At 36.8% G+C, this 26,677-nt stretch overlaps 2 protein-coding genes and 1 long non-coding RNA gene across 3 annotated transcripts; all 3 read right to left on the minus strand.

The window, feature by feature from the left end:
- Positions 1-213: 213 nt before the first annotated feature.
- LOC127155612 (CUB and zona pellucida-like domain-containing protein 1) lies at positions 214-2,583 on the minus strand. Its single transcript, XM_051097946.1, has 4 exons — positions 2,147-2,583; positions 1,155-1,251; positions 880-1,060; positions 214-793 (listed from the first exon to the last, which is right to left on the minus strand). Exons 1-4 carry the CDS (start codon positions 2,581-2,583, stop codon positions 639-641), a joined length of 870 nt encoding a protein of 289 aa, XP_050953903.1. The 3' UTR covers positions 214-638.
- Positions 2,584-2,799: 216 nt separating this feature from the next.
- Positions 2,800-3,650, minus strand: LOC127155533 (uncharacterized). The gene is made up of 3 exons (XR_007825613.1): positions 3,533-3,650; positions 3,388-3,443; positions 2,800-2,862 (listed from the first exon to the last, which is right to left on the minus strand). It is a non-coding gene; the product is annotated as an uncharacterized LOC127155533 (long non-coding RNA).
- Positions 3,651-15,369: 11,719 nt separating this feature from the next.
- Positions 15,370-23,802, minus strand: LOC127155515 (CUB and zona pellucida-like domain-containing protein 1). Its single transcript, XM_051097763.1, has 13 exons — positions 23,656-23,802; positions 20,943-21,130; positions 20,697-20,837; positions 19,830-19,968; positions 19,504-19,693; positions 19,287-19,428; positions 17,400-17,543; positions 17,271-17,326; positions 16,891-17,072; positions 16,401-16,801; positions 16,221-16,317; positions 15,933-16,122; positions 15,370-15,849 (listed from the first exon to the last, which is right to left on the minus strand). The coding sequence occupies exons 1-13, from the start codon at positions 23,785-23,787 to the stop codon at positions 15,704-15,706; spliced, it is 2,148 nt and encodes a 715-aa protein (XP_050953720.1). The 5' UTR covers positions 23,788-23,802; the 3' UTR covers positions 15,370-15,703.
- Between the last annotated feature and the right edge of the window lie 2,875 nt (positions 23,803-26,677).

Genomic DNA, 26,677 nt, shown 5'->3' on the forward strand with positions numbered 1-26,677 from the left:
AATTTAAAAAAAAAAATGAAAGAAAAGTCCAGTGGGGTCAGCTGGACCCCAAAGACCGATTAAGGGTTAAAGAAGAAACTACATGCATCATGTATCATGTTGAGAATAGCACATCAGAACCTTTATAGAAAGAAAGCAACCACATTATTTTTTATTATGAATAAATGTCAGAATTATCATTAATTAGTATATTTTAAAAAATCTGTACTTTTACTGAAATAAGAGAGTCATTTTACTTTATTCATCTACAGTACAATTTTTTACTGAGGTAACAGTTATTTTTGACATTTTTTCTCACCCTCATCACTGTTTAACTTTACGTAAGTGAAGAAGAAAAAAGGTGGAAAAGAATAAAAGGCAATATACTTAAAATAGGGTATAATAAGGTAAATTAATTAGGGTAATATTCAATGTTATGTACGCTGCTAAAAATGCTATTTATTGTTCTAAACTAACAATTTACTTGTGTTAAGCAGTTCTACAAGTCTTTACCTTTGTACACACAAAATCAATACAAATTCAACAGTTTTGAATACTAAAAAAAATCTAATCTACATTAGATTTTGCATTAGGAAAATTCATAAAAAGAAAACTGAAAATTCATTTAGTTATCTGGATTGAAAAAAAATACATATATTTTAGAAGCTGGACATCAGATACATGCGGTCAGGTGCTCTTGTTTTTTTGGCATTATACACCAACAATCCCACCAGCACCACAATGGAGACTATGAAGAGTCCTGCGAAGACCCCAGTGCCTGCACTGATATGAAGAGAACCACCATTTTCTGAAGCTGAAGAAAGAAAAATGCAGTTATATGACCAATCCTGATACAGAATCATTTGAAATCATCATTATTTTAAGATGTTACTACTATACCTGCTGCTGAATGCTGAGTTTGTCTTGCCAAACGGAAGGGACCCTGTGTGATGTAATGCCTGGCGGTTTCCTTGCTCACGTCTCGTCTGCGTTTGTGTGCGGATTCTCGGAGGCAGCCTTGGGCGCATCTTGAGTTTGAACTTCCTTCCGCACACAGAATGACAGAGCAGGTAATGTACACCTGTCAAAAGAGTTTGAGTGCATTGCAGTGAAATGTTTCTGCTCAGCTGAATTTCCAGAATTACAGAATTTATTACTATGTGATTCTCTAATACCTCACTGTAGCCGCCTGTGAACTTGAAAGCCTGGATCCCAAAGTCATACGTTCTTGAATCACTTTGATAAACCTCAACTGTGTCATCCATAATACACCTGTAAGTACACACTGAACATATGACTTCAGTTTTCAGTTACCTGCAATAATTTATTCCAAACTATTTTGTTGAAATGCAAAACAATATGTTAATTCTAAATATTCAAAAAATGGATATACAAAGAGATTACATGAATAAGTTCTTTATATTCTTAATTATGAATTTGTAACTGCGTAATCTACACAGAAATCTCTGCTTGAAAATCTCTAAGAAGCAGATCTTCAACCCTCTGTAGATTACAGTAAATGATCTGAGAAACTTGACTTTCATGGAAATTCCACAATCATGTGACAGATCTTTTGCCCTTCAACACAAAGTCAGTTGAAAGAAAGAGTGAACAAGTGTCTTTGACACTAAACAAAAGTGTCCCGGTTCAGTTCTGTAAAGTACTGGTTGAATATCATTGCTCATTGTTGCTGGTCAGGTGACTTATTTCCATCTTTTATGAGAAATGCAAACCATGTAATTAAAGTAACTGCACATTATTTATATATGTGAAATTTACAGTAACGTTAAATAATTTAAATTACATTTACTCACTCCCTTTCCCTCTCTTAATACTGTGTATGCTGTTCATTCACTTTTGCATTGCTATTGCAAGGTTATAGCTATCGCTATTGTATAATGTATACACTTAATTTAACAGGTTGTGAGAAAGTAATAGGTAGAATGTCATTATGATATGTATGATAAATGTGTCTACTCAGTGTCCTAAGCATACATAAGTTTCCAGTTTCCAGTAATTTGTCTCTCCAGCTAATCAAGTCCTTCAGGCTTATTTGAAAACTATATGGTATGTGTGTTGGAGCAGGGATGGAACCAAAGTCTGTAGGGCTGTGGCCCTCCAAGAATCGAGTTTAACACCCCTGGTGTAATGTTTTTAGCAGTCTCACCCTTCTTTGATGATGTCATAAAATATGGCACCATATGGGTTGTCATCTGGAGTGGCCCTGCAAGACTCCACAAAGAGCCGGACCTCAGGGAGAGCAGAATGAGCTGCAATACCCATGTAGAGCACATCCATCAAATTTATCTCCAGTGGATACAGACTGGGATCTACTCGGCTGCTGAAGTTATTGTTAGTAAAAATATCAAACGAGTAACCAAAAGTGCCAAAACTGGATTCAGTGAAGATGTAGTCAGACTTTTTGTTGATGTAGTGGTTGGAAACACTGGCAACTTTGGGGTACTGGCAGGAGAAGCTAATTTTAACTTGACTGCGTCTGGTGATTACTTCATTAGGGTTCTCAAAAGAATTGATCTCGTTTCTGAAGACCAAGAAGTCTCCTGAGTCCTTATTGGTGTTGAAGAAGCAAGCGTGTGAAAACATTAAGCAGAATGGAAAACAGCGATAAATATTATTCAGCTGACTGTTATAGGGTACTATGAAATATTGCATTTAGATTGGTGAATATAGACATTGGTTTTGGTACCTCCATCATGGTACCACAGGTGTTGAGGGACATGGTGCCCAGGATATGGGTGTCATTGGAAGTAAGAGAGCAGGTGGGATCTCTCAGTTGGAGCCAGTTTTGATCAATCCCCTTCATGGAGGCTTTGCTTACTGCAATGCTGATACTGCTGTCCTCACAGAAGACCTCTGCTTCACCTAGAGAGATTCATTTACTAAATAATCTTACTAAAATGACAAAAACAATTAAAATAGCAAGGTATTATCAATGCAAAAAAACTAAATGCAAAAAGAAAAGTCCAAATCATAAAACTGGAGTGGGGATTATTTGAGGAATAATCAGTTTGCATGTTACTGAATATGGCATTAAATACTTGGTCTTGGTTGACTAGATTTCTGCATGCTGCTGTAGAGCAAGTACACTAATACTTGCTACTACTAACTGATACACAGACATGCTGCTGTCAGCATTGAATATATTCTGCTGATGCATGATTAAGCATACATACATCTATCTAGACAGGTGGTGCTGGGGGAGGTGGAGGGTTTTAGAGGAGCAATTACAGGCCATTTGGCTCATGTAATGTATTAAATGAAGAGATTGCTAGCAAACTGCATGTAAAGGACCTGGATCTAGAGTTTTATGAATTAACTATATATATATATATATATATATATATATATAATCAATGACAGAAACTTGGAAAAATCTTTATTTTTTACCTGAGAGAACCATTGATTTTGCCACAACGATCACAATACACCTCATCTCTGACTGACTAATTATGAAGAGAAAGACAAATAACATGTCATGGAAAATTTATATCATGAATTTCCAAGGACAGACTTCCAAGGACATTTTATGTACCTCTGAAGTGTCTCTGCAGCAAAACAGACAGGTACATGATGATGCAAGTCAGATTCTTGTGGTGTCCAGGTCAGCGTTGCCTCAGTAAGTCCTTGACTTGCATTTCTCAAGGTTGTTGACATATTCCATGGTCCACTTACCTGGAAATCCAAGATACTACACAAGAGTGATAGAAAGATTAGATAACATTTACTAAGTAACTGGAACATGTAAACCTGCTGGCTGAAACTAAAATGATTAAGTGTGCATGTCAAGACAACTTTATCTAGTTATACTGAGCATTTCAACAACTTTATCTTTACAAGATACATATTTACAAGATTAGAAGATTTAAGTGATCAGTTTTACTTCTACTTTTACTTTTAATTGCAACAGCATTTATATATATTATATAGAATATTGTCGTTTCATCTATTAGTCTGCATTAATTTACTTAATGTACATCTGTTTTAAAATACAGTCATTTTTGTCCTGTCCATAGCTATGATTATCATTGTTTTAACATTTCAAGAGACAATCCCGCATTTAAGTGCGGATGTCACTTCTTTATCTTTGCAGCATGTACATGGCCATCGGTCATTTTATCAGCAGTAATGAATTGATTATTTAGGCTTCACGTTTGCTTGTTTGCTGAACAATCACTCTGGTGTTCTGTTCTTTTGAGTGCCAGTGAGTTCTGACTAATTTAAACACCTCTGATTGGTCACTGCATTCAAGAAGTTAACAGACATGTCTATGATTGGCTACAGTGCTCAACGCTGTATAAACCTGTTGTAAATAGAAAACTTTGATGCGCTCTAGAGTGCATGCGAATGCTATTATTTCATTTCAACTAAAGTTGCTTTTGTTGAAACCCCCAGAACTGGGCCTGCATCTAATAGCCCTCATGATTTTTTACAAAAGTCACCTGTTTACGAAATCTTGCAGTTCAGTAAAGCTGTGCCTGAATTTGTTTAGTTTAGGTTTGGATAGTACATATTTCAGACCTGTTGCCTGAGCTCTGGGCACGGAGGGTGATAGTATGAACACGTCCCACAGCTGCGTGTTGAACATCTCCATGTAAGGGAGTTGGTGTCAGTAAACTTGGCCTGCTCACCCCTGGTGCACAACTGTGCACTGGTGTTTGGACTACAAAACAGTGGAAACGGGATTGAAAGTTGTAAATGCACAGAACTATGGTGAGTTGGAGCTACACAATACATGAAAACTACTACCAAAACCTCATTCATACACTACTAGTCTTTGACAGAAACTATTAGTTGAATTTTATCACATTACATGGCTGTCTATGAATTGCTTTCAATGGGGATGTCATGATCGGGGCTGTGGGTCTTCCCTCAGCCTCTCGAGGTCGCTGTTCCCCTTGCACTGCACTCCCCTGATTGTTCACGTCTGTCTTGTCATTTGCACTGATTACGCTCACAGCTGTTCACACTCTGGACTATTGTATAAGAACTCTCACTTCTCACTCCTGTTCAGGTCTGCATTGTCTTTTGTCCTCGTGTGTGTTCGGTTCGGTTTTGATTTTTGATCCTTGTTTCCAGTTTGTGTTGTGCCGTGTTGGCCTTCTGGTTTACGTTCTTTTGTGTTTTGTTTCATTAAATATTCTTTCCCTGCATTTTGGACCCTGACCTCTTTTCTTCGTACACCGAACGTGACAGAATGCAGACCTCCAAGATGGGTCCAGCGGGGAGGATTTTTTTCCGGGAGGCGAAGCTTCCCCGTTTGGCGACGGCGACCACCCGCTCTTTTCCCGACACGGCGGGAATGTCCTTTGAGGCGGCGTCGGCCGCCCGTTTCGAGCTCATCTACGCCTGTCTGGCGGGGATGGACGCCTGTAGGGCCGAGGTTGCGCAGATGCGGCCCTGCTTTCTGGCGGGGGCGGAGACGCTCTTCCTCGGGCAGGCGGCGGCGACCGCTATCTCTGTTCCGGACGCGGCGGCGACCGCTATCTCTGTTTCTGACGCGGCGGCGACCGCTCTCTCTGTTCCTGACGCGGCGGCGACCGCTCTCTCTGTTTCTGACGCGGCGGCGACCGCTCTCTCTGTTTCTGACGCGGCGGCGACCGCTCTCTCTGTTCCTGACGCGGCGGCGACCGCTCTCTCTGTTTCTAACGCGGCGGCGACCGCTCTCTCTGTTTCTGACGCGGCGGCGACCGCTCTCTCTGTTCCTGAACGCGGCGGCGGCCGCTCTCTGTTCCTGACGCGGCGGCGACCGCTCTCTCTGTTCCTGACGCGGCGGCGACCGCGCTCTCTGTTCCGGACGCGGCCCTCACCGCGCTCTCTGTTCCGGACGCGGCGGTGACCGCGCTCTCTGTTCCGGACGCGGCGGTGACCGCTCTCTCTGTTCCGGACGCGGCGGTGACCGCTCTCTCTGTTCCTGACGCGGCGGTGACCGCGCTCTCTGTTCCGGACGCGGCCCTCACCGTGCCTTCTGTTCCGGACGCGGCGGTGACCGCTCTCTCTGTTCCTGACGCGGCGGTGACCGCTCTCTCTGTTCCAGACGCGGCGGTGACCGCGCTCTCTGTTCCGGACGCGGCGGTGACCGCTCTCTCTGTTCCTGACGCGGCGGTGACTGCGCTGCAGGGGCCTGGCCCGCCGTCCCTCCCCCTGAGTTGCCTTCCTCCGTACCTCCTCCCTCCAGACTTTGGGAACGTCTGGAAGCCGTTCCGTAGGGAGGGGGTACTGTCATGATCGGGGCTGTGGGTCTTCCCTCAGCCTCTCGAGGTCGCTGTTCCCCTTGCACTGCACTCCCCTGATTGTTCACGTCTGTCTTGTCATTTGCACTGATTACGCTCACAGCTGTTCACACTCTGGACTATTGTATAAGAACTCTCACTTCTCACTCCTGTTCAGGTCTGCATTGTCTTTTGTCCTCGTGTGTGTTCGGTTCGGTTTTGATTTTTGATCCTTGTTTCCAGTTTGTGTTGTGCCGTGTTGGCCTTCTGGTTTACGTTCTTTTGTGTTTTGTTTCATTAAATATTCTTTCCCTGCATTTTGGACCCTGACCTCTTTTCTTCGTACACCGAACGTGACAGGGGAAACATTATTTTAAATAACTCATCTTCTTATTATCTCATGTTGTTCAGAAGGTCTATGATGTTTTTTCAGCAACCGCCAAAAAGAAAAGCTAAAATAAGCTTCATAAACTAGACTTCAATATATTTTTATTGATATTTTTATTATGCTATAGAAATGTACAGTACTGTGCAAAAGTTTTAGGCCACTAGTATTTTCACCATCTAAAAAATGGTTTAAAGTAAGTTATTTCTATCTTTTGCTGTAGTGTGTCAGTAAAAAATATCGGTTTACATTTCCAAACATTATGTTTGCCATTAATTGTAATAATCTAGTGAGATTTTTGTTTGTACAAGGAGTCTGACAACAGCCAGTGCTCCACACAGAGATCTGATCTCACCATCATCCAGTCTGTCTCTGAGACAGACTAAATCCAGAAGAACTGTGGCAACATCTCCAAGATGTTTCAAGTAACCTACCTGCAAAGCTACCTGAAAAACTATGCACAAGTGCACATAGGGCAAAAGCTGCTTTAAACGCAAAGGATGGTCACATCAAATGCTTATTTATTTTAGTTAATAGAAGTTCTTTGATAAAGAAAATCTGTTTATGACATTGTTTTTGACGGCATCCTCATTTTATGTGCCTAACTGCCTAACAATTTTAACAGTACTGTAGCTTTGTAGGTATAGGTCTCTTAAAGCATCTTGGAGATGTTGCCACAGTTCTTCTGGGTTTAGTCTGTCTCCGCTTTTTCTGTTTCTTAAGACAGACTGGATTGAATGATGGAGAGATCACATCTCTGTTTGCACAAGGAGTCTGACAACAGCCTGTGCTCCATACAAAAATCTCACTGGATTTTTATAATTAATGGCAAAATGAATGTTTAGAAATGTAAACTGATACTTCCTACTGACACACTACAGCAAAAGACTGACTTTAACTGACTTTAAACCAATTTTATAGCTGATGAAAATACTAGTGGCCTAAGACTTTTGCACAGTACTGTATGTTTAATTCTTGCCCTCAGAAAAACCTGGATATATGGATATATAATTTTAAGTCTGACTTTTGGACCTAGAAATGCCAAGTCAATTTATTTTATTAATCTTAATCTTCCAGTAAATCTCAGATGATTGAAAGTGTAAATTAATTGGTTTAAAAGAGTACATGGGAACCTTGAAAAATGTTCAGCACTTCTGGAATCTTAATTCTTACAGAAATTACAGTGTCAGGCCTTCAGATATTTATGTGAACAATATGGTTGAGAACCAGTGATCTGCTGGATTCTGACTCACTTTCAATTATAAACTGCAGAGGCACTTGACTGAGTGGAGTTGGGTCAGTATTGCCAGTCTGATTATAAGGGTTTCTGACAGAGGAGTTCCCATTCCCGTTCGTCAAAGTGATGTTTGATGGAGGGTAATCCTCCAACGTGAACTCCAAAACATGCAGTCCCATGTTCAGTGTGCCATTATTACTCAATGTGCACGAGTCCTAGATGCAAAAAAATACAATGTTTTGTGCAATGAAAAATGTACCATTTGAGTTGTAAAAATATACGAGGTGAAGAACATGAAGAAAAATAAATGAAGCTAAGAGACACTGGAAACATTGTAGGCAGCAGATCTGTCAATGGTCATTCACTGTGAGTCACACGCCAAACAAATACTGAACAGTATCAATTTCAACGTTGCTCTAGTTGGGGCGGAGCCGGTGTTGACACTGCAGGGGGGCGGAAAGTTAACCTCAGTGGTGGATTTTTTCTAGGGAATTTTTATCATCTTTATTAAATTATACATTAGGTAATAATATTGTCATTATTGCATATATGTTGGGGTGTGATTTTTAAGTGTAAACAGTTACAAGTTTTATTTACATTTCATTATTTACACATTTACGATCACGTAACCCAACCTCTGTCCCTAAACCTACCATATGTCAATAAAACACAAGATTAAATCGGCAGATAAAGCTACAGTCACAATTTATTAAAAAAGTATTAATATTCCAAGTCTTCCAACACAAAACGATTGATTTGTGAGAGGAATAGATGCGATGTGGTTGGTTGTAAAATGCCAAAGGGTCTTGTGTGTCTCGTGACCGGTTGCGTCATGCTAATGTTCAGGAGTATCATTTTGAATGAGACGTGAGTGTGTTAACGGAGCAAGATTTTCAATTTTCAGCGATTAAAACCTTTGAATGAGACATGAGTGCGATAACAGAGCAGGATTTGCAGCGATTAAAACCTTATGTTTTACTTTCTTCTTCGCATAAAGATATCGTAAGGCTTTAGAAGACTCAGAATGCAACACAACTTGTTTGTAATGTGTTTATACTGCTTGTTTAAGGTCAGTTTCTGCAATAAATACCTTTGACTGTACTTATATTTGCCTGTTGCGTGTTTTATATTGTTCAGAAGTGGGTACATTTAGGGCAAGGGTGGGTTTAGGTGCTCCAATGAAAGTATACATTTATATAAAATGATTATTATTTTTACAAATGCATGCAACCATTAAATTAAGGCAAATCAATGGAGGACCCTGCACTTCCAAAAGTGATGCTGAAGGGGTACCTTGGGCATCAAAAACTGACTCCAAAGGGTCCTGACCAAGCATCAGTATGTGACGAGTTGGGAATAAGAACGTGTTGGCCTGGGAGAGAGGGGAGTTGAGAAAGGCTTTGTCGACGTCTCACATCTTCACAGGTTCAGCCAGACATGCAGTTCCTGGACTACCATGGTAGACATCACCCCTTGGTCACCCCACTATCGAGGGTAGTGAGGAGGGAAGAACTGGGATAAAACATGGCTGAGAGTCACGCCTGGAGCCCACATACCAATCATCCAGCCTTGAGCACTCGGGGGATGGAGGCAAATTCACCTCCACGCCAGTGCTCTTGGTGGGTTAAATGAAGTAAATGCAGAGCACAAATTCTGAGGATGGGTTACCATACTTGGCAACATTTCACGACAATGGCAGAACATTTGCAACTTCTTTGTTATTCTTGATCTCTGTCAGGACTTCCTAAATGAAGATCCGGGTACCCGGGCAAAGAATGCAAATGCAAGAAAGAGGTGTTGTGTTTATCCATGAGTACAAGTAGAACTGAAGAACAAGTGCAGTTCATTATGCAGATTATCAGAGAGCACCAAAATCTGTTTCCAGGTCCCTGCAAGAGTACTGTGGTTATAATAGTAGTGATATACTTTTTTTAAAGAATTTATTTACTTTTTTCCTTCATTTTGATAGGACTGAAAGTGGACAGGAAGCGAAGTGGGAAAGAGAGATGAGGATGGGATTAGGAACGGTTCATGAGCCAGGACTCAAACTCGGGACACCTGAAGGCGCAACAGCGTAGTGTGTTGCCCACAAGGCTATCAGTGTTGACATAATTGAACATTCTAAGGCTAACGACAGTGTTCTGTGTTCTCATTTTTAACCTAATTCACAGTTCACTAACAGCCTTGTATAATTATTAATTACATGCTGTTGTGGTCAATAAGACAGAAATTCAGTTTTGTTGAGCACACTTTGAATGTAGTCTAACCTCAGCGAAATTTGGTTTGTTTCCATTTCTCATCAAGGGGAGTTGACTGGGTGGGTAAGAGCAAAAGATTTTAAAAGTCCAAAAATAAGGGCCATCCTACTGCTCAGCTGAGTCTTCAGCTCTGTGGGCTGGCTTGACGGAACATTCCGGACAGTGATACCTAGATCACACTAGATCACACACAGAAAAACCAGGCTGGGTAGAATCTGAGGGAAACTTCATAATAAATGAGAGCCAGGATCTCAGCGTAGCCATGGACATGAGCTTGCAGTCATCTCAGCACGCTAACGGCCCAGATATGTAAGTGATCGTATCAGTCATCAGAGATAAGTAAAACTACCGCACCCAGAAATGCACGGTTGGAAAGATATCTTGAAAGAAACTCATGACCATACAAGCTGTTACAGGAAACTACTTACCTGTGCTAGGGACAAGGACGAACACACTGCTGAAAGTGCTGTTTGAAAGTGCACGGTTCACACAAATACTGACTAAAGAGTTATTAGATGAAAGGGCTATGTCTTTATCAATACTGAATTAAATTTTTATTTTTCAACATTTCTGTGATCCATAATATTAAAATAGGCTATTTAAATTGCCATGGTAATGTTCATTTGCCTGTTTAATCTGTATCTAAACATTTCATGGCAGTGTACATTACCTCATCAAGATAAATGTTTGGGTGTTGTTGGCAAGATTGGCACTTGCATCTCACATGATCTCCATCTGGATCATGGACTAGCAGGTGAAGACTCTGAAAACAGTTCTGAGGAACCCTGAAGAAAGACAGTTATCAAAGACAATTATTTTTTTGATAGTTGAGACAAACTACGATATGTTGCTGTAAACAGTGATGAAATAAACTGACTCCAGAAGACCACTCAGTATAAACTACTCCAGAAAGTTCATGGTAAAGTCTATGGATAAATTGTCATTACTAAAAGCACACACCTTATGTTTGGTATCGTTGCTGAAACAGGAGACCTGTTTGTAGTGCGAGTGTCTGAACGTTGTCTTGTGTCAACAAGACTGCGAAGCATCCATTCACGGACATCATGAACATTATTTGCCCAACAACAACCAGAGCCTCTGAAAGTTTAAATGATAAAACATTCCATTATTACATGATTTTATATTTAAACAGTGTGATCACATTAGTATCAGTAGCTAATTGTACATAAAGGTAGCACAGAATTTGGTAACACTTTAGAATACTGTTCCATCATTAATGAATTACACAGGAACAATGACGAATGCACTCTTAATAATATAGTAACTGCTATAAACGAAGTCCACTTCCAGAACAAAAATTTACAGATAATGTACTCACTCCCTTGTCATCCAAGATGTTCATGTCTTTCTTTCTTCAGTCGTAAAGAAATTAAGTTTTTTGAGGAAAACATTTCAGCATTTTTCTCCATATAATGGACTACTATGGTGCCCTGATTTCGAACTTCCAAAATGCAGTTTAAATGCGGCTTCAAACGATCCCAAATGCAGTTGTAAACAATCCCAGCCGAGGAAGAAGGGTCTTATCTAGTGAAACGATCGGTTATTTTCATTAAAAAATACAATTTAAATATTTTTTTAATCTCAAACGCTCGTCTTGTCTTGCTAGCCCTGAACTCTGTGTATTCTGGCTCAAGACGGTTAGGGTATGTAAAAAAACTCCAATCGTATTTTTTTCCTCAACTTCAAAAATCATTTCAAAATCATCCTACATCACTGCAGAAGTTCCGACCCAGTCTTTGCAACGTGAACATCCAAAGAAGATCAAATACCCTTAAAAAAAAAGGTAAAACAGCGATATAGGACGATTTTGAAGTTTAGGGAGAAAATACGATCAGAGTTTTTCAACATACCCCAACTGTCTTGAGGCAGAATACACAGAGTTTAGGGAGAGCAAGGCAAGACGAGCTTTTGAGATTAAAAAGTATTTAAATTGTGTTTTTAAAAATTAAAATAACCAATCTTTTCGCTAGATAAGACCCTTCTTCCTCAGCTGGGAGCGTTACAACCGCATTTGGAATCGTTTGAAGCCGCATTTAAACTGCATTTTGGAAGTTCAAAATCATTCAAAAATTCATATGGAGAAAAATATTTTTTAAAAATTCCTCAAAAAACATAATTTCATCATCTTGGAGATCTTGGATGACAAGGCACCTTATGTGCCTATATGGGAATTATATGTGAATCTTTGTTTTGGAAGGGGACTTCTCATTTAAAGAGAAATGCTTGGAATAAGATCTGTGTGTTTTCAAATGTGATTTAGACACTGTTGAGAAGGCATGACTTCATTGCGCTTACCTCAGAGTAAAGGGCTCATCACCACTGACATTAGTGATAATGTGACACTCAGATTGGCACCAGAGGATCTGACCCGAGTGGTCATGATCTGTTATGGCAGGTTCTGCATATGTGAGATTGCCGCAGTCGCCACTATCACAGACCCATGAGACTTGAGGATCACAGGGCAGTTTGCCAGATTCTCTGTAGTAAAAGTGCATCTGCCAGGCACACATACAAATTTTTATACACAACTGCAAATAAGCCATCCATGGCATTATGCAGTATGCATTCAAAACTACTTTCACTTCTTTTGTATTTCACGGGAGAAAGTAAGTCATGCAGGTTTAAAAAACAAATGAGGGTGAATAAGTGATGACAGAGTTCTCCGTTATGTTTTATTAAGTAAAATAACAGAAATAGAACAAATTCAAATTGTCATTACATGAAATAGATATTAACTTAGTTCTAAGGTATCAGTCTTTACATACCTCCACTGTTCCATCCGGATATCTGTTTCCAGGCATGAAGGTCATAGACGCCCCATAGAAACTTATGGCTGAACCCACAGAAACGGTCAAGCTGATCAGCAGCAGTAGCGCAGCATGTGCCATAGTGACTGATGAAATTACACTATGAGAAATGTGGTAAACACAGACAACCTCATGGACATTTTCTTCTTCCTTGTATAGTCTGACTGGTTTTGCCAGCTGAACACAAGCAATGAAGAATGGCTCTGATGTTTCCGATCACAATTTTTAGTTTCCTTGAAAAGCCACATACACGGATATCGGTTTTCTTGTGTGAGTACATGATTAACATGTATAACATATTCATTCCTGCCAAGAAATGAAATTTGTATATAACAATACAGTCCTGTAAAAAAGTTAGGACACCCTATTGAATTTCATGGTTTTCTATATCAGGACATAATAAAAATTATCTGGTCCTCGGCAGGTCTTAAAATTTGGTAAATAAATCCTCAGATAAACATCATCACATGACATATCACTCAGTGTCATTATTTAAAAAAAAAAAAAAAAAAAAAAAACAGCCAAGAGGGAAAGGCCATGTGTGACAACATTAGGACACCCTATGAGTCAATTGTAGATCCACTTTTAGCAACAATAACTTGAAGCATTCTTTTTCTGTGTGACTTTATCAGTCTCTCACATCGTTCTGGAGGAATTTGGACCACTCTTCTTTTCAACGTTGCTCCAGTTTATTGAGGTTTGTGGGCATTTGTTTATGCACAGCTCTCACCACATCATTTGAGCCAGGATGAGCTCTGGACTTGGACTGGGCTGTTGCAACACCTTGATTCTTTTCTTTTCAGCCATTCTGTTGTAGATTTTTTTTTTTTTTTTTTTTTTTTTTAAGAAGAAGCTTTCTTCTGCCAAGCCTTCCAAACATGCCATTTTTGTCCCATATTTTTCTAATGGTATTATCATGAACTTTATCATTTAACATGTTAACTGAGGCCTGTAGAGTCTGAGGTGTAGTTGTTGGGTTGTCTGCCATTTCTCTAAGCTTTACATGGTCTGATCCTGGGGTGAATTTTCTGGGACGTCCACTTCTGGATAGAGGGGTGTCTGTTTTAAATGTCTTCCACTTGTGAATAAATTTCAAATTGTTTGGAAATGGCCGTCTTACTCTTCTCAGATTGATGGCAGCAACAATTGCTTCTCTAAGATGATTGCTGATGTCTTACCTCCTTGGCATTGTGTTAACACACACCTGAAGGCTCCAGGCCAGCAAACTGCCAAAGCTTATGCTTTTATAGAGTCGCTCAGACTTGCTGATGATCAGTTAATCAAAAGTATTTGATTAGAATTCCAATGTTAACAGTAAGGGTGTCCTAACTTTGTCAAACATGGCTTTTTCATTTTGGCTTTATTTTTGTTCAGTAAATAATGACACGGTGCAGTTTCGTTGTTGTTCATCTGAGGTTTTATTTTAAAAATTTTAAGACCAGCCAAGGACCAGTTTTTTATTTTCAATGATGTCCTGATATGGAAAACCATGGAATTCAATAGGGTGTCCTAACTTTTTCACATGACTGTAAGTGATGTACCAGATAAGTGAGTGCTTGTGGTACATCACTGGTGGGACATAACTCAAAAACGGGTCACAGGTATGTTTTGTTAAGGTCACAACTAACGAAATAAGCAAGCATAGAAAAGCCAAGTAAATACATGCCAGTTGAAAGCATACACCCAATTAAACTGGTGTTAAATAATTAAATAGTGTTTTGTCACAGATTCATTACTTTGTAAAAGCATCCAACATGGTTGTGTGACATTCATTCCCATTCTCAATACTCATATTCATGCAAAATAGAAAAAAAAGAAAAAAGAAAAAGAAAATATGATCTAAAGTACATCAAATATGCAAAACGTGATAAAGTAGTGGTATTGTATGGCTATTTAAATTTTTGTTTGTGTGTTATGTTTCTTCCAGTATTGATGGTTGACCACCGTGGTCCAAACTTGTATGTCTATAAATGGCATGACATGAGAGCAATGATGATAGAATGTGTATGTTTGGATGTACTATCCCTTTAATAGTGTAAGATATAATCTGGAGGTCCACTAGATGGCAGCAGATCCATTTACCACTCATAAAGTAATGCCACTGAGGGAAGCTTATTATCAAATCTTTATCAGAGCCGAGATTCTGTAATCCACATATCTGGATAACAGAACCATATAAAATCTATACACTAGGCAGTAGAGTACAAAGTGTTTAATATAAATGATGCATAGTATGCTACCTGATACACAACATTAATATGTCCTTTGATGGTTTTGATGAACGGCTCTATATTCCGCCCTCAGTACCCACAACTGAGGTGCCCCTGAGCAAGCCACCTATCAAATCTTCCTTCTGCAGCCAAAGTATAATAAATGTATCTAGTTTTTGTAACGGTGCATTATATACTATACCATACATACTTCTGCAAATTCATTCCCAGACAGTAATATATTGTATTTAACAGCATGCAAAATTTATTTCTTTTACAGTTATTTATAGAATTTTTTAATCAAGTATGTTTAATACATTTCAATGTTGTCATATACACACACAAACATTGTCATTTATTGAAAAGTAAAAAATGCATTGCTCATCCACACTTTATTAGTTATGCTGGGTGTCAATTTCTGTAGGACATACACTATTGCCTAAAAGCAGATTTTTTTATATTACCTAATCAAACATATAAAACTTTTTTTTTTCATTAAAACTGTAGATATAGATCCCACTAAATTTTGGTAATTAGCTGGTTGCCATCATTTGATTTTAGTTCAAACTAATCAGATCAAATCTCATCTGACTTCAGAAGTTGGTATTTGACCTTTGATCCCCTGGATTTGTAGACCATCACTCCACACACCATTGCAACTACTGCAATGACACATCCAGCCACGAAAACAATGTTCAGGTTCAAGTTTGGGCTGATGGCCTCTGGAAATGAATAAGGGACATTAGCAGTTAAAACCTTGTCTTTTGATTGAACAATTTACATAAACGACCAAGTTAGGACGAACCAGTAAGCGATGCGCTCCTTCTCATCCGCAGGGGTCCCTGAGAGATGAAGTGGCTTCCAGTCTGGATGGCAGCTTCTCTTTTGTGAACGTGTGAGGATTGTGCAACCTGCGTGCCATTGGTGCAGCCCTGAGCACAGCGTGTGTTGGGATTGTTGGCTTGACATAGGATAACAGAGCAGCTAATGAACACCTAAAGAGAGAGAGAGTGAAGATTCAAAAAACACATTCACTTTTCCAGTAAAATAGGACATGTATGTCACATTTTTGTATGTTTTTGTCCATCCTTGCCTTGTCATATTGTCCAATAAACTTGAAGGCATCTATACTGAACCTGACATTGGGCTGGTGACTTGTGTAGATGTTCATAGTTTCATCAACCTCACATCTGACATACAAATTGACCAATTAAACATTGAAACATGTGTAAAACATATGGCTTTGCAGTTGATGTGGATTTTAGATTCTTACCCATTTGTGATGATAGGATAAGAAATGGGATAATTAGGATTATCATAGGGTGTAGCTACACAGGACTCAAGGAAGATCTCAGTGTTTTGCACGACACTGACGGGGGCGATCTCCATGTAGATGGGCTGTCCCACACTGTACTCCAGTGGGTAGCTGCTGGGATCTATGATGTTTCCGAAACTATCAGACTGAAAAAACTCAAACTGATAGCTGAATGAGCCGAAGCCTCTCTCTGTGAAGTTGACGGCTGGTCTGTGAGCATCAAACATTGTGGTGATGCTGCTCTTTTTCTGGTACTTGCACAAAACTTCAATTTCAAATTCATGTTTCCTGGTAATGACGTGGTTTGGATCATCGTAGGTAACAATAGTGTTCTTGAAGATGAGTTGTTCATCAGTCTCCTACAAAGAAACAAGTAGTAAAAGTAGTTTGGTTGCAGTAAAAGTTTTTATTATTATTTATATCTATTAAAACTCATTGAACTACTTACATCAATCTGAGTACCACATCCATTTAGAGAGAAGGTTGTAAACACATGCGTGCTATTGGAAGAAACTGTACAGGAAGCATTGTTGTTCACCCGCAAGTGATCTCCATGAATACCCGAAATAGTGGCTCTTTCAATCGACACTGACATTGTGTCCTTAGTGCAGGTCACTTGTGCTTTTGGACCTTGAACAAATTATGATTATGGGGCAAATTATTTATGAACAAATTCCTAGTTTCAAGACTTTTTACCATAGCACATTACTTGTAAACTAATACATTCTGATTCTTAAAACATTGCACTTTTGTTGCAAAGCATCCAGGTTTGGAAGTAAAACAACAAATCTAACAGTAAGATGCATTTTAACAAATACTATAAATTACCTGCAGCCTCCACCACAACAATTACACACCGCATCTCAGATTGATAGCTCCTTAACCTAAAATTTTAAAAAGATTAATTAGCTTCATTTCATATGGTACATTGTTATTAATCTAGCTGTGTAATCATACCCATATTGTCCCTCTGCAGTAAAGCAAAATGCAAAATTTTGGCCATATTCCTCTGATGTTGGTGTCCATTTGATCACATACTCCCCAGTGGTGGTGGTCTCCTTTGTGCTGTTCAAAGGTCCACTAAAGACCACATCAGTGATGCTTAAAAAATACAAATAAGACAATATCCAATGAAATGCACATATATTGGTTTAGAAATTAAACTAAAATTAATCAGTTATAGTAAAGATCTAGATCTGTGGTTTTCAAATTTCAACTTAACTACATCATAAAATTATATTACATTCTATTGGCAGTAAATGTTTGGGACAGGTTTTCTTGGAGTGAGCGGATTTTGGAGAGCTTTTGTGCTGGAAATTGTTGACCCAATCTTTGGCCAATGTCCAGCAGCTTACCTCCAAACTTAACCCTTGTGCAACCTTTTGGACAGTTTTGTCCTTTTCAGTTTTATTTATTTTTATTTTTATTTTTTTGATAATTTTGCCTGTGTTATTGCCAGTTGCATAAATTGTGTATTTTTATTGGAATTTTACTATTTCACCCTCATTTCCTTCAATAAATCTATTCTGCACTAGGTACAAAAAATAATTCCTCTCAGGACCTTAAGGACAAAAATGTCCCGATTGAAACTGCAATCACAGTGTCATTTAACGGTAAAATTATGCAATTTTTGTTAAAGAACTTTGATTCTGATGGCAAGGCTTCAAAATTAATTTTTTATTTTTTTATTTTTTTATTTTTTTACCAGATGGTGCCATTTTTTCAGATTTCAGATTTGTGTGTATGCTTGTAATATGTGATAAAACTCTACTGCAAATCACAAATCCAACCACTGTTTGCATCTAATGGGAAATATCTGCTACTGCGCCCAAACAAAATCTTACTGAAAGCTCATTTTTTGAGATATCATCCTCAAATTTAGAATACAACTTGTTTAGATTTATGGCTTTGATTTTCCAGCCGGTTTAGAGTTCAACATATTTAAAAAGATCTATATTTTATATAAAATATTGTTCATAAAGCATTTTCATAAACTTAAAACTTTTTTTTGGTTCCACTTTTTAAACTTTTTTTACTTCAGCAGTAATCTCCCATGGGTCCCATGGGTCAATGAGACCAAACTTAACTCTATGCTCCCAAGCTTCAAATTTTTATGCACTAGGTACACAAAATTGTTCCTCTCAGGACCTTAAGAACAAAAATGCCCCCATTGAAACCCATTAAAACTGCAATTTTTTAATCACAGTGCCATTTAACTGTAAAATGGCCTCTGGAAATGAATAAGGGACATTAGCAGTTAAAACCTCGTCTTTTGATTGAACAGTTTACATAAATGACCAAGTTAGGACGTACCAGTAAGCGATGCGCTCCAAGCGATGCAATTTTTGTTAACAGGCTTTCATTCTGTTTGCAAGGCTTTAAAATTTGTTGCTTTTTTACCAGATGGTTTGGCCTATAAAAGCCTGTTGACATGGACATTTTTGTCCGCTAGGGACCTTTATGTAACTTTTTTTTTTATTGACGCACAAGGGTTAATTAAACTTCCAGGCAAGTGTGTTGGAGCTGGTTAAAGCTAAACTGTGCATGATGCTCTCCAGCAGCAAGGTTAGATATTTCTGGGCAAATTTATGTTGAAGAAATAGTTTAGTCTAGTTGCTTTCAGAAGGAACTGTGAAACATTAAAGTTGAGGACATACTGTAGGCTGAGCTCAGAAAGTAGTTTGAAGATCTAGTCTTGTCTAGTCCAGGGGTGTTCATAGAGAATTTTGGCTCCATCCTTAGTTAAACACACTTAGACCAGCTAATCAAGGTCTTCAAACTCACTAGAAACTTACAGAAAAGTGTGTTGGAGTTGGTTGGACATTTTAGACATTTCCATCATACCTTGAGAAGTTTGCAGTAGCCTTTACTCTGATCTCTAGCTCTTGATCGACACGAGCCTGAAGATGTTCTCCGTGATGAGGTGTTGGGTGGAGGAAACGAGGAAGATATTCACCCTCGACACACGATGGTGCAGGAGCCTCCACTATAGCCAAAACATTATATGTAGTTTGTGGCAGAACAACACAATTAAAATACTAATTTCAGCAGTGTCTAATACCTTCTACAGCAAACTGGAGAGGTATTTTACTCAATGGTGGATTGAAGGATGCATTATTGAAGGGGGATCTGACCGCAGAGGCCACGGCAATGTAGTTTAGATTTATGATCTGGGTGGGATAGTCCTCCATGACCAGCTCAAATGCATAAACACCTGTTGGTTTGAAAGAGTATGACAGAGTACACGTGTTCTGAAAAGAAGAAAGAAATTAACAAAATTACATCATTATTATTAGCAACCAAGAACATGTTTCTTTTTCTTTAATTTTTTTTTTTTTTTTTTTTTTTTTTTTTTTTTTTGTTTGATTACATTACATTATTCCTCACCTGGTCCAAAGTGAATCCAGTATGTTGGTTGCACATTCCACACTCATTTGCAGACAAAAGTCCATATCTGCACCTGACCTGGTCATGATCTGAATCATAGGACAAAAAATTGTAGTTCCTGGCGCAGTTCTGAGGAACTCTAGAAACAATTCAAAACAGTCATCTTCAAATTAATTTATGTACACAGTCTCCAAGAAGTACTTGAATATTTTAGCTGCATTTAAAATGCATGAATGCTATTGCATCACATAATAAAATACCAATCCAAATTACGCTAGAGCTTTTCTCAGAACTGACTTTTATTTTTTTTTTTTTTTTTGCAATTACTGGATCATAATCAATAAATATTGTAGGGTACATGAAAGTAGAAAATGTAAAACAATATATATACACACAGCTATTAATAATAATAATAATTGATAAATAAAAAATAAATACATGAAAACATGAAAATAGACAAAAATATATACAGTAATACACAAATAAAATATATTTAGAAAAAAATAATTACAATGATATAATTGTAAAATGTTGGTTAGTATAGTGTAGGTCAATGGGAGATCAGAATTTTGTAAGGATTCTCAAGGTTTCATAATTACATTAAGGAATTTAAAATGTTAAATCCTAATTTTATTCCTAAATGCACAAACTGGACTAAAACAGATAGCACACCAAAGGTTTAAATAATTAAAAAATAATAATAAATAAATTAATTAATAATAGTAATAATAATAAAACAAAGTCTAAATGGAGGTTGTAAATGTCTATAAGAAGCAAACAGAAAAAAGGGAGTTTCAATAGCGCAGACAGAATTTTTTTTTTTTTTTTTTTTTTTTTTTTTTTTTGATGAAGACAAACTGATTTTACCTGACAACGGGAAGTGTGGTGACAACTGGAGATGTGTTGGGTTTAGAGGTGTCAGATCTTTCTCCAAGGTCAATATATGTAAGAAGTTTAAAGTTTCCAATACCTGAGACTATGTCAGAGATCCAGCAGCAACTATTTTTTCTGTTGACACATGCATAGACATTTTTTTCATTTTTGTATTATCTACACTTCTATTAGATCGTAGTGAACTAGATTATTTGTATTCCCCTGAATAAGTGTACTTACTCCAGTTGAAATGGGCTGTTGTTGGGGACGGTTCTTTTCATCACTCCCTCAGTCTGGCACCATCTACTACTGACACTGCTGTCCACTCGACCACTCACAAGTGTTTTACTGCCACAATCTCCAAACCCACAATACCAGTAATCATACGGATCACATGTATAATGTCCCTCCCTTAAACGGATATCCACCTGAATGAATGAGTGAATGAATGAATGAATGAATGAATGAATGAATGAATGAAAAAAAAGTAGATAGCTTAACACTTAACAGTAACTAAACACAAAATAAAAAAGGAAGTGGGTACAGTCTGATGAGTCTAAATAATCTTTGTGGCCATCTTTATTAATTTATTGACCATACAATCAAAACAAAACAAAGACACATTTAAGTTTAAGCCTTACTTAAAACAACATCAGGGGCTGGTTGCATAAAAGGTTTAGTCAGCTAATCTTTTTTTTTTTTTTAGGACTGGTCATAATTTTTTTAATTCAGTTACAGAAAAATGTAGATTAGCCTAAGTTGAATCCAAAAAAAATAAGACTGACTACCCTTTGGTTAACTGCTAGTTGGTCAAACTAGTACTTAAGACACTAACATAGAGGCTAAGTTTATGCATCTGGCCCCAGATTGTGAATAAAATGTCACATGGAACCATAGTGGCATACGAGAATGATGACGTATTTATCTTTATTTTAAAAAGGCACGGAATACAGACAACTACTAAAGGGACATGGTTAGGCGCTAAAGGTAGTAAAACACAGAGCACGTGCAATCGCAAATATCCAAAGTGAAAGTAATATTGTGCATGTAGAAGCAGTTTCAATGCTCCGCGAATTAATAGCGGCTCCCTGATGACCGCAATTTATATATCTTACAGTATAATTACTGAACGATATAACTGTGAAAGAAGGTATTGAAATATGTATTTTCCTCCCATCTCGTATTTATTCTAAAATGAAGCAGAACAAAAACTTTAATGTGGAAAGGCGGGTATAAAAGTTAGCAATAGATAAGTTTGTGACATGGAATGACAAGAAAACTGGAGATTGAAAACCGGCAGATAAAAACCAAGACAGACAGAGTATACCTTTTTTTTGTCAATTATGTTTGTTCTTTTTGCATGCAGTTTGCAAAGTGACAAAATGAAGCAAAGCACAACTAGTCCACACATTTAGTTTCTCCATTTCTGAATTTCATGTTATTAAAGGCAAAATGGAAACACAATATTATTATTATTATTATTTTCTTTTGAACAAAGTGTTATTTCATGCAAAGTGATAACTGCACTTTTATTTTCTCTATTTGAAAGCTTTTAATTTGATGTTATGTTTTTAAACTGCGATGTTAATAAAATTCATTTTAATAAATTGTAATTATTGCATAAAACATTTGCGAATAAGCACCGTTTCCATTCAGTGATTTAAAGAGAACAAAATTGTCACTCCCTGATAAACAGGCAATGAATAGGCTATTACTAAGAAAAGTAGGAGAAGCCACTGAATATAATAATTTTCATAAACTGTATAATAAATTGCTTGTGCCCTAGCGCAATCGTCTAGTCGTCTAAGACTGGAAGGCAATTATACAGAAATACTAAGGCATTTCAGTATGTCTGTAACAACATTTCAGATGCTATGCAATTTTCTTGCGCATTAAGGGATTCACTCCTTTCTGATGCTTTACTTCAAAATGCGATTAAAACAGGGTAATGGAAACATACTGCAGCAGAGAAGCAGAGCCTAATAACTGTTGAGTTTAATCTGTGAACCTGTTGTGAGATTACAAAGATGTTACCGTTTAACGTTAACGTTGCCAATTTGATCAGGAAACGGTTTACACTGTAAAAAATAAAAAACACAATTTGTTGAGTCAGCTTAAAATAATTTGTTACCCTGCTGCCTTGAAATTTTAAGTTCGGTCAACTAAAATAAGTTTAGTCAACTTGAAATGTTAAGTTGTACTAAGTAACAACTTAGATATTTGTGTTTGCTAAACTTAACAGATGGGTAAGTAACCCAGCTGCCTTAAAATTTTAAGTTGATTCAACTCAAATATCTAAGTTGTCACTTAGAATAATTTAACATTTCAAGTTGAATAAACTTTTTTGGAGTTGACTGAGCTGAAAATTTTAAGGCAGCCAGGTTACAAATTATTTTAAGTTGACTCAGCAAATTGTTTTTTACAGTGTAGACAGGCGCCAATTTATTTGGGTTTTACCCATTTCTAATTTTTCTCTCATCTTTGTATCCCGATACGTCACCTCTGTGGGAGTATAAATAAACAGAAAACAATAGTTGTTTGGCCATGCATATTAGAACACACTACAATGTATTACAAGTCATTTTGCTCAGAAATCTTTATTTTTATAAAATAAATGTAAGATAAACATTTACTATACTAAAGCAACTTGAGTTTATGTGATTATTCATACAACATTTTCTATTGCCTTTGAGCCATAAAAGTCAGATGTATAATTATAATACTTGACGAAAAACACAGATGCCTTTATTTGCATGTGTTTTTGTTGAGTATCATATTTCAGGCACACTGTTTGTACCAGTACTTAAGTTCTTCTCTCTAGACTCTAGAACACATTATTCTAAACTTTTGACTGATGTATATACATAATTTGAATTAGTTATATATATATAACAATTCTCATAAAATACACAATTGAAATGACACTTGTTCATGGTATAAATAAATGTCTCACCAAATAGGTACCATCAGGATTCTTCCTTGGGGTGAAGGTCATTAAGCCTCCAATATAGTGTGAAGCTGTGGCTGTGGATGCCAACAGCAGCAGAGCTGAGAGCAGAGTAGACACAGACATGATGATGCTCATGAATGAAGATCAGACAGCTGATCACCATGCTTCTCTTTTAAAGACCTGATGATGGGCGTCATCTAAAAAAATTATAATACTTACAATAAAATCTTCCAGTACAATAAAGATAAATGATATCCCTCCTTCACTCCTCAATCATTCACAGATGAATGGCACGTCGCTGTTTTGTAGTTACATCTCTGTACATCTAGAAATTCTGTTCAAGATTTTCAGTTAAGCTTGTTATTTTGGAATCATATTTTCATCTCATAAAGTGCTGTGTTATTTCAGTATTATCTATATACTATATATAGCTTTTATTTTTACATTTAGTTTTTGTTTTTTCAACTGAATTTTATGGACTTGTCTGTTGTGCATATCTATTACTTTTTGTTCTTTTTAAATATGATTTAAGGTTTCTTTATTTTTTCAGTTTTAATTTATTATTTGGCAACAAATTAAAAAAAAGTTTACATTTTTTCTATAATACTTTTATTTTATTTTAGTTGTACCTCAGTTAACACAATTATTTTTCAGTTTTAGTTAATAACAACCATGCCAAAGCTATTTTTTTCATTAATTATGTTGTTAATGTCTACCTTTATATTGAAGAAACCAATGATTTTTGACAATGGTTTACAGTGTAGAAAACATGCATAAATATATCAGATAATAATACTGCTACCAAAGTCGTGTTATTGGTCAAATCTGAGCAGGAAACACTGATGGGAGAATCAGTCACTTTAAAACTATGAAAATATGAAATTGAGATTTAACAAATGATGCAAATCAGTCAAAACATTCAAAGTTCAACTTAAGAAAATTAGTAAATTGGCTGGCAAACTTTAATTCTAGACTGTACCGAAAGCAATTTATACTTCCTTGTTGGTCAGTTTAATAGTTTTTCAAATACATGTACACACATCTTGAACTTTCAGGTAAAGACTTGCCAGACAAATAAAATGCTGTGTTTTGCTATTGTCTTTGTTTGGATTCTTTGTTTCTTGATTGTACTGCACAGCGCTGTACAGAAATGTGCTATATAAGAAAACTAGAATAAACTATTAAATGCAGTGGAGAGCCTGTGGAAGAGCTACAGTTTGAAACCTTGGCATGTATCAGAGATGATTACTTCTGCTTTGAATTAATGCCTTTTTTATCATTATACATGTACAGTGAAATTACAATAGCTTCCCTTCAACATAATATACATATATCACATAGTGCACATACAACAAAACGTGAATTACAGACGTTACTCTGTTACATACTTGCACACTGAATTGCAAGACTTAAATTCAACATAAAAAATAAAGAGTTATATTGCACTATAAGAGTGAATTGCACTAAGTCATGCATTCAAAGGAAAGAATAAATAAAGGGTTTTATTGCACAATAAAGAGTTGTATTGCACTAAGGTTTATATTCAAAGTAGGAAAAGAACATGTATTATACTAAAACTGACATGCTCATAATGTTTTTGGCTCTAGGAAAGAAACTGTCCTTAAATCTCTTAGTCCCTGTTTAAATGCACCGATAGTGACAAATTCTGAAGATAAAACGCTAAACGATAACACAGACATACCACAGGCTTTAGAACAATAGGCTTAAGAGCCAATATCTATAACCATGTCTAGTCACCATTTATATGCTACTATTGCTGAAATATAAAACATAAAAAAAACTCACATTGTGTCAGGAATGTCCTCCTTTTTTCAAAAAAAAAGAAACTGATATTATAATTTAGATATATCCTTTTTAAAAAAATAAAAAAGGAAAAAAGAAGTACTTCAGAAATCTCTTTCTCTCTCTCTCTCTCTCTCTCTCTCTCTCTCTATATATATGTTTTTTCAGTTGAATTTTATGGACTTGTCTGTTGTGCATATCTATTACTTTTTGTTCTTTTTAAATATGATTTAAGGTTTCTTTATTTTTTCAGTTTTAATTTATTATTTGGCAACAAATTAAAAAAAAGTTTACATTTTTTCTCTAATACTTTTATTTTATTTTAGCTGTACCTCAGTTAACACAATTATTTTTCAGTTTTAGTTAATAACAACCATGCCAAAGCTATTTTTTTCATTAATTATGTTGTTAATGTCTACCTTTAAATTGAAGAAACCAATGATTTTTGACAATGGTTTACAGTGTAGAAAACATGCATAAATATATCAGATAATAATACTGCTACCAAAGTCGTGTTATTGGTCAAATTTGAGCAGGAAACACTGATGGGAGAATTAGTCCAGTTTTACCTAGTAAGTTAAGAAAAATAAATGAGTATACATCCCCTCTAAAACGTAACAAAATTCAGCAATTACTCTTTACTTAGAAGTCATGTTGGGGTTCTTTGGAGATATAATGTTCAAACAACAACAACAATCAAACAAACAAATTAGAATGTCAAAATCATTCAGGAAAATAGGATTTTCATGAGTACACCCTCCTGAATGTTAATAAATAAAACATACATGCATATATATATATATATATATATATATACATACATACATATGTGTGTGTGTGTGTGAGTGTGTTTAAAGCAATTTTTGATCAACAGGTAAGTATAATGAACCAAACCTTTTAAAGGCAAGTAATTTCCTGACAATTAAACATGTTTTATAGCCCACTGAATCATACTCAGACTCAGTGCTGGCAACAATGCAACCACTTGGGAGAAAACTGCCTTCTGACTTATTTCTTAGCACAAAAGAAGACAATGGTACAAGAGGAATACCAAACCATTGTTTTAAGTGTAAAAAAAACATAGCAGAGGTAACACCGACATTCAAAAACAGCACCTCACTTTAAGTTTCCATTTAGTGATGAGTGCATTTTGCTCGAAAACAAAAACCAAGAAAGTGTCTCAGATCCAGCAAAAGCTATAAAAAGAGTGAATCTTTATCTC

Source organism: Labeo rohita, chromosome 24, assembly GCF_022985175.1.
Source record: "Labeo rohita strain BAU-BD-2019 chromosome 24, IGBB_LRoh.1.0, whole genome shotgun sequence".
NCBI classification, from domain to species: Eukaryota; Metazoa; Chordata; class Actinopteri; order Cypriniformes; family Cyprinidae; genus Labeo; species Labeo rohita.

Coding starts and splice junctions, on each gene's coding strand:
- LOC127155612 (XM_051097946.1), bottom strand. CDS start 2,583: ATGTTTTCACACGCTTGCTTCTTCAACACCAATAAGGACTCAGGAGAC. Junction 1,252..2,146: donor TATGACATCATCAAAGAAGG/GTGAGACTGCTA, acceptor GTGTACTTACAG/GTGTATTATGGATGACACAG. Junction 794..879: donor AACTCAGCATTCAGCAGCAG/GTATAGTAGTAA, acceptor TTCTTTCTTCAG/CTTCAGAAAATGGTGGTTCT.
- LOC127155515 (XM_051097763.1), bottom strand. CDS start 23,787: ATGAGCATCATCATGTCTGTGTCTACTCTGCTCTCAGCTCTGCTGCTG. Junction 19,969..20,696: donor ACCACACTTCCCGTTGTCAG/GTAAAATCAGTT, acceptor AATTGTTTCTAG/AGTTCCTCAGAACTGCGCCA. Junction 17,544..19,286: donor GCTACTGCAAACTTCTCAAG/GTATGATGGAAA, acceptor GTATTTTTTAAG/CATCACTGATGTGGTCTTTA.